Source organism: Triticum aestivum, chromosome 4B, assembly GCF_018294505.1.
Source record: "Triticum aestivum cultivar Chinese Spring chromosome 4B, IWGSC CS RefSeq v2.1, whole genome shotgun sequence".
In the NCBI taxonomy this organism is placed as follows: Eukaryota; Viridiplantae; Streptophyta; class Magnoliopsida; order Poales; family Poaceae; genus Triticum; species Triticum aestivum.
This window is the reverse complement of record NC_057804.1, coordinates 581,865,331-581,877,864: the sequence shown is the minus strand read 5'-3', so window position 1 is coordinate 581,877,864 and position 12,534 is coordinate 581,865,331. Positions and strand designations below refer to the sequence as shown.

General features: G+C 48.1%; 2 protein-coding genes across 2 annotated transcripts; one reads left to right on the top strand and one right to left on the bottom strand.

Annotated features, from left to right (window-relative positions):
* Positions 1–984: 984 nt before the first annotated feature.
* On the bottom strand, positions 985–3,294 carry LOC123093396 (protein WHAT'S THIS FACTOR 1, chloroplastic). Its single transcript, XM_044515354.1, has one exon. It carries the CDS (start codon positions 3,076–3,078, stop codon positions 1,687–1,689), a length of 1,392 nt encoding a protein of 463 aa, XP_044371289.1. The 5' UTR covers positions 3,079–3,294; the 3' UTR covers positions 985–1,686.
* A 211-nt stretch (positions 3,295–3,505) lies between these two features.
* LOC123093398 (cyanate hydratase) lies at positions 3,506–5,517 on the top strand. The gene is made up of 4 exons (XM_044515355.1): positions 3,506–3,975; positions 4,173–4,244; positions 4,578–4,686; positions 5,157–5,517. The coding sequence occupies exons 1-4, from the start codon at positions 3,701–3,703 to the stop codon at positions 5,199–5,201; spliced, it is 501 nt and encodes a 166-aa protein (XP_044371290.1). The 5' UTR covers positions 3,506–3,700; the 3' UTR covers positions 5,202–5,517.
* The last annotated feature ends 7,017 nt before the right edge of the window (positions 5,518–12,534 follow it).

The window sequence follows — 12,534 nt, the reverse complement described above, 5'->3', positions numbered from 1 at the left end:
GTGCTGAGGAATATTCACCACAATGGTCTTTTTCGAAGAAAAAAGCAGAACAAGTAGATCAGCATAAGAAATAATCAATGCAAGCCTGAAATATCCAGTCTGTATTCAAGCTTGGGACAGCATGTCAGACACCAAGTCTCCAAGTAATGAGCAAGGTGAATATAATATGTACACCTAAGCATCAAGATAGAAACCAACCATAGCCCTAATTTCGAAATAATTGTCAGAATCACTTAAGGGCTTGATGTCCAGGACTAAAACAGAAAATTGTTCTTTATATTGGGTTACTAACCGGATTTCACTAACTCACTCTGTGTAACCGCTAAAACCCGCTATAACACTTATACATCTCAGCATCCTCCGAAAGAGTGCCCTCATCCAAGACATCATCTGGCTTATCACTTTTGAGATTCAGTATAGCATCATCATCATCACCAGTCCACCACAATCCACAAGCACCAAACAAATAGTCCTGCTCAACCAGCCGATCCATAACATTTTGTACTATTCTTCCTATGTCCTTTATAACCAGTAAGTTAAAGACCTTCTCCTTCCACCGCAATAACAACGCCTTTTTTCTAATCAAGTATGTCCCATAATATGCCTCCGTCAAGAACACGCTTAGGGGTTTGCCTTGTCTGAGACACATAAGAGATACCTATGTACCATACCAACAATTAGAATTGCAATTAACAAAGGACATTAACAAATGCCCCTTCTGTAGATTGTAGGAGGTATAAGGGCACAACGAGTTGCCCTTTTTTGCAGAGGGGAAAGTAAGCAAAGTATTATGCTCAGCTGTAGCAGAAAAGAACTGTATGCGAATATTTTGCAAACGTGGATAAAGTTGAAATGTAGAAAAATAAGAAATACAAGTGCGACTGAAGACTTAGCATTAGTGTCTGCCAACCAGTAAAAGTGAAAAACTACACTAATGAGCACGGAATTATCACTGGATGCAGGCAGTTTTACAGCAATAGGATATGGCTGACCTTACGTCTGTTATGGCAAGTCTGGTTGAGATCAAATTATCATACATGCAAATGTGCATTAAAACACATGGTTCCTACTCAGGTTCCACCGCTAGTAGATGAACGACCACAAACGGTGCAGAACAAAATATTCCAGCCCAAATACGTCAATACTGATACATGAACTGAAAAAACAGTCAACTAAAGGACTAAGAGCAGGCACTCCTACGAGCACCGGCGTTGTAAAGAGTAACCCCCAATAGAATTACTTGAAGTCTTGTCCAGATATCCAGAGAGTGAACATGCATGGTAGGCAGGACTGGAATTGAGGGATTTATCGGTGGAAAGCAAGGCCACTCCCTTGCAGAGTCTTTGTTTTCATATCAATGCCAATCATCCATGCTTACCGGTATTCAAAGTCCACCTTCGACATCAGGTAGTAAACAACAGCATCACCATGGTTGATCCAAGACAGGGGGTATATGTTATGAGATCCTGCAGCGTTGACTTTCCAGGATATCCAGCCATGTTTGGATCATTGACCACAATATCATCAACATCAGCCAAGGAAAACCTAAACAAGCTCACATATGAAACCTTCCTGCTCGCTTATGAGCTTAATGTTCATTATGTTAGGCTAGTAGGCTACTAACTGGATTTCACTGACTCTGCATAATCACTTGCATCTCCTAAAACCATCTCAACATGTTTCTCACTAGAAAAAACCCACCCCAGCGTCATCCATCTCACCATCATCTGTAAGAGTGCCATCATCCAAGAAATCATCTGAATCTTCACTTTCGACATGCAATATAGTATCAGCATCATCGTCATCACTGCTACCACTGTCACATGTTGATGAGCTCGCATCGAACAAAATGTGCTCAGAATCAGACGACTCATGAACTTTTCCAATATTCTTGTTTTTTCCTCTGTAACCAGTAAGTCGAAGAACCTTCTCTCTCCACCTTACCAGCGGAGCCTTTTTTATCAACTCTGTCCCATCATATGCCTCTGTCAAGAACACGCTCAGCCGCTTCCCCCTCTCAGACACATAGAAGATACCATAATGCTTCAGTAGCAACCTCATCAGCTTCTGTGGCATAACAAACTCACGACGGAAATGCGTCAGGTGGTCAGTTACCAGCCTCTTCTCCAACATGAAGCTCAGTATCTCATGCATCACCGCGACTGCCCTCTTGTCAAACTCATGAGATCCAGGCGTCAAACCTTTTGCCTCTGCATAAGGGGACAGGTAGGTTGTCTTCTGAAACTGCTCGGTATTGCCGGTTTTCACATAGTGATGAGCTTTTCCTCTAAATTTGTAGTAACTTTTAAAATCTGGTGGGAACTTCATCTGGAATGGAAGTGAGAGCTCTCCTGGTGTACTAGCATTGGAAATGGCATTGGTGTTACCGGCCAATGCTGCCATATTCTTCTCATGCTCAGTGACCGCCCAGTTTGGGTTCCAGGAAACAAGCTCCAAGTAGTCACCATCCTCCAGTGTGACCAACCTGAAGAGCTCAGGGAACAAGTGCACCCACCATGCCCGGAAATCATGAGGAAGCCCCATGTCACGCCGGAAATGCGCGATCTTGTCAACGGGCAGGCGCCGTTGCACCGACATCATGAGCAGCCTGGTCACGTACTCCGCAGCCGTGGGGGAGTGCTCCTCCAGCAGGCGCGCCTCCTCCTCAACGAGCGCCTCAGCCTGCGGAGAGAGGCCGGCCCACATGACGCCGCGGCTGTCACGGCAGACCTCGAAGAGCTGCGGCGAGCTGTGCACGAAGTGGGCTACCTTGTGCGGCTTGGCGAGCCCGAGCTGCGGGCGCAGGATCTCGAGGCGCTTGAGAGGGGTGACGTGCTCCTCCTCCATCTTGAGCGCGTCCACCACGGCGAGCACCTTGGAGACCACCTTGCAGCGCTCGATGACCACCTCGAGGTCGTTCACCCGCTTCTTCTTGCTCCGCTCGTTCACGCTCCGGCCGCGCGTCATGGAGCGCGCGGGAGATAGCTGGGAGGGGCAGCGCGGTTGGCCCTGCGCCTGGACCTGGCCAAGGCGGCCGAGCAGCTCGGCCAGGCATTTGCGCGAACAAGCGGCGCGCATGGCGTGCGGTGCCGACGGAAAAGACCCGGAGAGGGTTAAAACGATGGTATGAGGTCACCCGGAGGAGGGTTGGGTCGAGGTCCCAAGCTAATGCGCTGCTGATCGGCGGCGAGAGGTGACGGAGGCTGGAGGGGCCGGAGAGGAACGGAGAACGCCGCACGGCGCCGCGGAGATGAGTGCTCCAGTCCCAGCCACAGCCAGGGCGAGAGAGTGACGGGGTAGGGCAAGATAAAGGCCCAGAGTGGACCGCACCGGCCCATAGAGAACTCAGCTGGACCGGGCCAATGAAACACTTATTCGCCGGCCCAGTGCCAAAACATCCCATCGCTTAGCCGCCGCGTGCCGGTGACTGTAGCAGGACCCCCGCCGTGTGCTTTCCCCGTCGCATAGCCGCCGCGTGCCGCCACTCACTGCCGACACTTTCCCCGTCGCTTAGCCGCCGTGGTGCTGGTGCGGCACCCCATGCGGCCATGCCCGATGGCATATCCGGGCGGCCATATAAGCCGGCGCAACCGGGGCCAGTTCACTCCCATCACTCCCTTCCTTCGTCCTTTGCACTCCCACTCCTACGCTTCCCAACCTCGCCATTCCGTCGAGCACATCCCGGGCGACGCAGGCGGCCATGGAGGACGGCGGCGCGAGAGCGGCGGCGGTGCAGAAGCTGATGGCGGCCAAGGCCAAGTCCGGCAAGAGCTTCTCCGACATCGGGGCCGAGACGGGGCTCACCAACGTGTACGTCGCGCAGCTGCTGCGCCGCCAGGCGCAGCTCAAGCCCGACACGGCGGCCGCGCTGCGGGCGGCCATCCCGGCGCTCACCGAAGAGCTCGTGGAACTCATGATGCAGCCGCCCTTCCGCTCGTACAACCCTGAAATGGTCCACGAGCCCGCCATATACAGGTGCCACTCTTGCCACTGCTGTTTTTTTTCAGTACAACTTTAGCCCACGATATGATAAAGCAAGATAACAACTTGTTGGCGTCAAATGGGAAAGAGATTGTGGCTGGATTGGGGCATGCCGGAAGGGAAATTGCCGCAATGCTACTTACTACTCCATAAGGACTTTTCCTCACTGGCTGTTTCATGGTTGAACACAGACTGAATGAAGCTATCATGCATTTTGGAGAGAGCATCAAGGCAATCATCAATGAGGACTTTGGTGATGGAATGTAAGAAGATTCACCTATTTAAATTTGAGTTTTACATTATTTTCTGGTTAATATTTGATATTAGACAAATCATTGCTTGTTCGATTTATTTTGCGTGTGCATTAGTAACTTTACCTGAAACTTAACAAGTGCGGAATTTCAGATGATTTGGATTCTTTCAAGATTTTGCTTTTGTTTCTAGAACATCAATATACTTTCCAAACTGTCTCACATGTGTACAATTCTAAATCCAAATATGATGTTCATTTCTGGAAACTTAATTGCATAATCAATGAAATGACAAATAACAGTCCTTGAGAAATTCACTTGTTATCTTATCACTTTCAATTGCAGCATGTCAGCTATAGACTTCTACTGTACCGTCGACAAAGTTAAAGGGGCTGATGGAAAAGACCGTGTGGTGCTCACATTTGATGGGAAGTATCTGCCTCACACTGAACAGGTTTGTAATTTCTTCAGGCGTTCTCATCCTATTCTCTGTTCCTGATAACCCATTTTCATGCATATACTGAAATAAGTGCTATTTCGAAGCCAAGATTCAACCTAATCTGAGGGCCATTGTAGTGTAGAGAGAAGCTAAGTTAAAACACCCTGAGTCCAGCTTGAAATTGCTAAAATTTACAAATTTACCAAAGATAAGATTTCCATGACCCCTGAGTGCCAAGGGCCTGCCTGTCTCAGAAGGATTATTTAATTGCTTCAAGTGCTACCAGTTCCTAGTTCCTAGTACATTTTGTCCCATTGTATGACTATCAGCGAATCTTAGTTATAGATAACTGCTGAATGAAGAGACATAGTTACACAAATTCAAGCAGTTGTCCTATGTTTAGCCCATAAGGTTACCATGCTCCTGGCTCTGAATTTGACAGATCGTTCTAAGCATTTTATTCCTTTTTTCTTTCACATCTGCAGAAAGCCGCGAATATGATGTCGAAGTTGCCCTGCAAGGCACCTTGAGATAATGAGATGGCTGGTACTGGGAGAAGGGGGGTATGTAGCTTCACTAATGTCTGCTTATACTTCGGACAAAAAAATTGAGCGTCCCTTTTCTAGTCTGAATGATCGACCAAATAAAGAGTGGTCATATAGTATGTAATGTCTGCTTGTACTTTGGACCTGGAACAGCATTCGACATGCTTTTCCTCGTCTGAATGATCGACTAAATAAAGTGGCAATATAGTTTGTAATCCCTGCTTGTACTTCAGACTTGAAGAGTAACTCAGCATGGTTTTATAGTCTGGATTGTCGATAAGATAAACCGTCTTGTATTCATGTGTGCCTGAATTGTTTCTGAAGCAAATCTACAGCTTGGTATGAACTACCTATATTGCATTTTATACACTTATGTGTCATGTAGCAAACTGTGCTGAAAAGGCGTAGTGAATATATAACATTTCTTTGAGCGAATCAACTCACTAGGATGAGAAATTTTAAGAGGGGGGTACGAGGATAATTTAATCATGGCCGTCAATTGATTAAGGGCAATTTGTCTATATAAATATGGTACATACAAAAAAAAAGGAAATTCTTGACAGATTCTGTGATCTTTCTTTTCAAGAAGAGATTTTGCGTCTATTGAAAATACATACTTTCATTTATGCATGTTCGTTGAAAAAAACATGGAGATACAGGTGTATAATACATCTTAAATATGATTTTGTTAATCTTAGGACATTCCGTGGTTTTAAAATTAGAATCATGTGATCTTCCTCCCAAAGACAGGAAAAGCGATCTAGCTTTCCGCCGCCAGGTACTCGCGCTCCGCCGTAGTTCTCCGACGGCTCCCCTCTGTCGACTACTTCGATCGTCGGCGGTGAGGAGGGTTGCCGAATCCACGCGTGTGGATAGTTTTAGGCCAAAGTAGCTTAGTTTTTTAGGTTGTTCATTGTCTTGGCTTTGGCGGTGGCGATGGCGGTGCTGAATAAAATTTCTTCAGATCCTACTCTAATGAGACGATTGGTCCTATCATTGGGGATGGTTTTGAAATCCAGACTGCTCAAACAAGGATGGTGTGGCGGCGGCATCCTCGTGGTGGACGTGTGTCCTCGGGTTTCGACATTGCGACGACGTCTGCTCCAGCGTCGACGCGGAGCTTGGGAGGTGAGGGAGTCCTGGATTATGGGGTCCTCGGGTGACCGGGCTGTGTGATATGGGCGAGAGCGAGACAGATGGGCCGTCAAGATACAAGATAGAAGGCCTTCCCCCGTGTCCGGATAGGACTCTCCTTTTGCGTGGATGGCAAGTTTGGCGTCTGGATGTATAGTTTCCTTCCTCTGTAAACCGACTCTGTACAACCCTAGGCCCCTCCGGTGTCTATATAAACCGAAGGGTTTAGTCCATAGAGGCTATCAGAATTCATATAGGCTAGACATCTAGGGTTTAGCCATTACGATCTCATGGTAGACCAACTCTTCTAACCCCCTATACTCATCAAAGTTAATCAAGCAGGAAGTAGGGTTTTACCTCCATTAAGAGGGCCCAAACCTGGGTAAACATCGTGTCCCCCTTTGTCTCCTGTTACCTTCGATCCTCAGACGCACAGTTCGAGACCCCTTACCGAGATCGGCCGGTTTTGACACCGACATTGGTGCTTTCATCGAGAGTTCCACTGTATCGTCGGCAGAAGGCTCGATGGCTCGTTCGATCATAAACAACGATGTTGTTTCCCGGGAGATCTTCGTCCCCAGTCAAATTTTTGTATTCAGCGGCTTCGCTCTTCAGGCCAATTCAAATTGGTCGCCTTGAACAGATCGACAGCTACGCCCCTAGTCATCAAATCAGATTCGGGAGCCTGAATTACGTCGTTGATATCCGAGGAGACTTGATCTTTGAAGGGTTCACGACCTCGACCACTATTCCTCATCTCCAAGAAGGAAACCCATCGGATCCGTCATCGGGCACCGCTGAAAGACCAACTATCATCCCTGCCGTGGCCATAGATCCAGAGCAGGCCACCTCATCCGGAGATGGGAGTCTGAAACCAACCGGACTCTCTCCTGTTACGGAGCTCTTTGCTGGAGACCCTGAGGCTGCTGCGTCTCCGACAAGCTTGGAGTTAAGCAGGACTCTTCCTGTCATCGAAGAGCCAAATCCGCCTCTTGATGCTAACTCCGAACTCTCAAGGTCCGCGTCCATTGAGCACGGCCATGTGTCATGTACCATGCCTAGCTCCGCAGGACCTCAGTTCCCCGTCCGGCCTTCACTCCTAAGCGAGGCCTTGGACTTAATGCGATCTCTCGCCATCATGGAGGTATCACCTCTGAATTACGCACAACCCGAACTAGGGGCTGAGTGCGGGGAATTTTACGTCCCACCCACCACCCACTTGGTAGCCACTATCGAGGAATTAACCGACATGCTCGATTACACCTCTGAAGACATCGACGGTATGGACGACGATGCCGGAGCAGAACGAGGCCAAAACCCGCCTATCACCGGACGTTGTACTGCCACTTCTACATACGACGTGTACATGGTGGATACACCCAAAGAGGACAACGATGGCAATCAGGATCCGATCGACGACAAGCCCGTCGAGGTACCACCGAAGTGTCGACGTCAGCGGCGCCGTTCACGATCGCGGCGGGAAAAAGAAAGTAATACCAGCATCGGAGACAATGACACTCCGGAGAATGCCGAAGACTCTGACCACCCCATCCAGCCTACCGTAGAGCAGGATGATTGGGAAGACAGACAAGTCAACCCAGACGAACTTGGCAAGAATGAGGATTCGTAGGACAATAACTATTTACCGGCCTCCGAGGAGGAAGTCAGCCTCGGCAACGAAGACTTCATCATGCCAAAGGAACCCCTCGAGCAAGAACGCTTTAAGCGGCAGCTCATCGCAATTGCGAGGAGCCTAAAGAAGAAATGGCAACAGCTTCAAGCCGAACAGGATACACTCAACGATAGATGGACCCATGTCCTTGCTGCCGAGGAATACGGCCTCGAGCGCCCAACAAAGAGTTATCCGAAGCGTCGGCTACTGCCACAATTCAACAACGAGGCCCTTGAGCCAATACCGTCAAGATATAATCATGCTGATGAACCAGACTGGCCACCACGTGGGCATGACAGATTGGCTGGTTACGCCGAACACCAGCCCGTGCCACCTCGCCGTTGAGGCAAAGAGGTAGAGGCTCCGGGCTACACCTATGACTTACATCAGGCCCTGGACAATAGAGCCGGCCAGACCAGATCAATCTACGGATCAAGGGGACGCGCTCCAACGAGAGATGATGGCCTTCAAGCTTGGCGCGATAAGCATAACTGAACTCGGGCTGAAAACCGAACACGGATGTCATCCGAACTCCGTCGTGACGTTGCCCGATACAGAGGCGCCGCACACCCCTTGTGCTTTACAGATGAGGTAATGCAGCACCAATTTCCAAAAGGGTTTAAACCCGTAAACATCCAATCATATGATGGAACGACAGATCCCGCGGTATGGATTGAGGATTTCCTTCATATTCACATGGCTCGCGGCCATGATCTCCACACCATTAATTACCTCCCCTTAAAGCTGAAAGGACTGGCACGGTACTGGTTGAACAGCCTACCAGAGAACTGTATTGGTAGCTGGGAAGACTTGGAGGATGCTTTTCGGGACAACTTCCAAGGTACCTATGTCCGGCTCCCGGATGCCGACGACCTTAGTCATATAGTCCAGCAACCCGGAGTGTCAGCCTGCAAACTCTGGAGTAGGTTCTTAATTAAAAAGAACCACATCATCGACTGTCTGGACGCCGAAGTCCTCGCGGCCTTTAAACACAGCGTCCGCGACGAATGGCTCTCCCGACACCTCGATCAGGAAAAACCGAAGTCTATAGCAGCTCTTACCGCACTCATGACTCGCTTCTGCGCGGGAGAAGACAGCTGGTTGGCTATAGAAGCAACATTACCAGCGACCCTGGCACCTCCAAACTCAGGGACGGCAATGGTGGGCCACGACGCAACAAACATAAGCGTCGAAACAACAATGAAGAAACTGAAGACACAACGATTAACGCTGGATTCAGTGGCTCTAAATCCGGTCAACGGAAGAAGCCATTCAAAGGAAATAAAGATGGTCCATCTAATTTGGACAAAATACTCGATCGGCCTTGCCAGATTCATGGCACCCCCGACAAGCCTGCCAATCACTCGAACAGAAATTGTTGGGTCTTCAAACAGGTCGGTAAGTTAAATACCGAACACAAGGGGAAAGGGCCGCCAAGCGAGGACGATGATGAGCCCCGCCCACAGAATACAGGGGACAAAAGAAATTTCCCCTTGAGGTGAAAACAGTGAACATGATATATGTCACACATATCCCCAAAAGGGAGCGCAAGCGCGCACTAAGGGACGTCTATGCAGTAGAGCCTGTCGCCCCTAAATTCAACCCGTGGTTGGCTTGTCCGATCACCTTCGATCGCAGGGACCACCCCGCCAGTATCCGTCATGGAGGTTCGGCAGCTCTGGTCCTCGATCCAATTATCGATGGATACCATCTCACTCGAGTCCTTATGGACGGCAACAACAGTCTTAACTTGATCTATCAAGACACTGTCCGTAAAATGGGCATTGACCCGTCAAGAATCAAGCCTAGTAACACCACCTTTAAAGGAGTGATACCCGACGTCAAGGCCCGCTGCACAGGCTCACTAACATTGGAAGTAGTCTTCGGTTCACCAGACAACTTCCAAAGCAAAGACTTGATCTTCAACATCGTCCCTTTCCGTAGTGGTTATCACGCACTGCTCGGACGTATCGCCTTTGCCCGCTTCAATGCAGTCTCGCATTATGCTTACTTAAAGCTCAGAATGCCTGGACTGTGCGGCGTTATTACAGTCAATGGCAACATGGAGCGCTCTCTCCGTACTGAGGAGCACACCACGGCCCATGCAGCCAAAGTACAGAACGGCCTCATCAAGCCGGATAACTCATTGGCCCTCAAGGCCCCGGACACCATTAAGCGAGTCCGACCTACTCCGCAGAATGACAGCTCTATGGGTCCAGAGTTGTACTAGCAGTCTCGCCTCCGTCGATCGCCCCACACAACCGCGACATATGTACCGCGCGTGCATAATTACACACTCAAAATACCCTGGACAACGACGGAGGCACACTGCGGACAAGGTCTATAGTGTGGCTTGACCCTATTTGACCTTAACCTTTCTTCGTTGATCTTTTTTCTTCTTTCTTCCATACCATAGGTGCATTAAAACATAGCTATCCTATGGACGTGCAAGGGCTCTTTCCGGGCCCCTTTTGTATAAACGATCGTCGATTGCTCCTCTCAAAGGATGTTCACCAAGGCGAAAGCGGCGCAAATGTGCGGCAGGTTGTCCAAGGGATCTTCAAGATTACCTTTTCTTCTTTAGGACCTGTATACAGCTTTCCCTTGTTTACAAATTCTCGGTATGTAAAATAGCCATGATGCTTATGGCATTATCTGTAAGGGCACGTTTTGACATATCAATCGGATTGAAAAGGAAACAGGTTTTCACCAACTCCTATTCGATATTGGTTTATTTCATAATCTGTATTCCCTCTTCACGTCAGATTGACATGTACACTTCGGTATGGCTTAAAATGCCATGGGCTCTATTCGGCCACATATATTTAAAAAAAAGTCCGAACACTTTTCTTAGTATACTTCGGCATCCCGATTATTGCATTGTATGCATCAACTCCGAATCATGTCTTTGGTCAATAGTTGGGTTGCCCGGCTCCTGTGGTTACTACCTTACGTTCTGCTTGTTCGGCTAGGGTAGTAAAGGGAGAACTACTGCGATTGTGTTTCTGGTTCGTCCGGTCAAACACCTTAGTAGATAAAGCCGAAAACTGGCTGTCATGTGCTACGTCTTGAGCTTGCGTTGGTTTTCCTTGAAGAGGAAAGGGTGATGCAGCAGAGTAGCGTAAGTATTTCCCTCATTTTTTGAGAACCAAGTATCAATCCAGTAGGAGGCTCCTCAAAAGTCCCACGCACCTACACAAACAAACAAAGAACTCGCAACCAACGCAATAAAGGGGTTGTCAATCCCTTCACAGCCACTTGCGAAAGTGAGATCTAATAAAGATAGTAAGATAAGATAAATATATTTTTGGTATTTTATAATATAGATGCAAAAAGTAAAGATGCAAATAAAAGTAGATTGGAAGCAAATATGATAAGAGATAGACCCGGGGGCCATAGGTTTCACTAGTGGCTTCTCTCAAGATAGCATAAGTATTACGGTGGCTGAACAAATTACTGTCGAGCAATTGATAGAAAAGCGAATAATTATGAGATTATCTAGGCATGATCATGTATATAGGCATCACATCCATGACAAGTAGACCGACTCGTGCCTGCATCTACTACTATTACTCCACACATCGACCGACTCCTGCCTGCATCTAGAGTATTAAGTTCATAAGAACAGAGTAACGCATTAAGCAAGATGACATGATGTAGAGGGATAAACTCAAGCATTATGATATAAACCCCATCTTGTTATCCTCGATGGCAACAATACAATACGTGCCTTGCAACCCTTTCTGTCACTGGGTAAGGACACCACCAGATTGAACCCAAAGCTAAGAACTTCTCCCATGGCAAGAAAGATCAAACTAGTAGGCCAAACCAAACTGATAATTCGAAGAGACTTGCAAAGATAACTCAATCATACATAAAAGAATTCAGAGAAGATTCAAATATTATTCATAGATAAACTTGATCATAAACCCACAATTCATCGAATCTCGACAAACACACTGCAAAAAGAGTTTACATCGAATAGATCTACACAAGAGAGGGGGAGAACATTGTATTGAGATCCAAAAAGAGAGAAGAAGCCATCTAGCTAATAACTATGGACCCGTAGGTCTGTGGTAAACTACTCACAACTCATCGGAGGGGCAAGGATGTTGATGTAGAAGCCCTCCGTGGCCGATTCCCCCTTCTGGCAGAGTGCCGGCGAAGGCTCCAAGATGAGATCTCGCGGATACAAAAGGTTACGCTGGTGGAAATTGTGTTTCGTCTGCTCCCTGGATGTTTTTGGGGTACGTAGGCTTATATAGGAGGAAGAAGTACGTCGGTGGATGCCCGAGGGGCCCACGAGACAGGGGGGCGCACCCTATAGGGGGGGGGGCTCCTATCTCGTGGCCGCCTCGGCTGCTTCTTGACTTGCACTCCAAGTATTCTGGATCACGTTCGTTCCAAAAATCATGCTCCCGAAGGTTCCATTCCGTTTGGACTCTGTTTGATATTCCTTTTCTTTGAAATACTGAAATAGGCAAAAAAAACAGCAATACGGGTTGGGCCTCC

Bases quoted from the DNA above. Each gene is read 5' to 3' on its own strand.
- LOC123093398 (XM_044515355.1), top strand. From the start codon at position 3,701: ATGGAGGACGGCGGCGCGAGAGCGGCGGCGGTGCAGAAGCTGATGGCG. The intron at 4,245-4,577 runs GTAAGAAGATTC...TTTCAATTGCAG, and splicing joins GAGGACTTTGGTGATGGAAT to CATGTCAGCTATAGACTTCT. The intron at 4,687-5,156 runs GTTTGTAATTTC...TCACATCTGCAG, and splicing joins ATCTGCCTCACACTGAACAG to AAAGCCGCGAATATGATGTC.
- LOC123093396 (XM_044515354.1), bottom strand. From the start codon at position 3,078: ATGCGCGCCGCTTGTTCGCGCAAATGCCTGGCCGAGCTGCTCGGCCGC.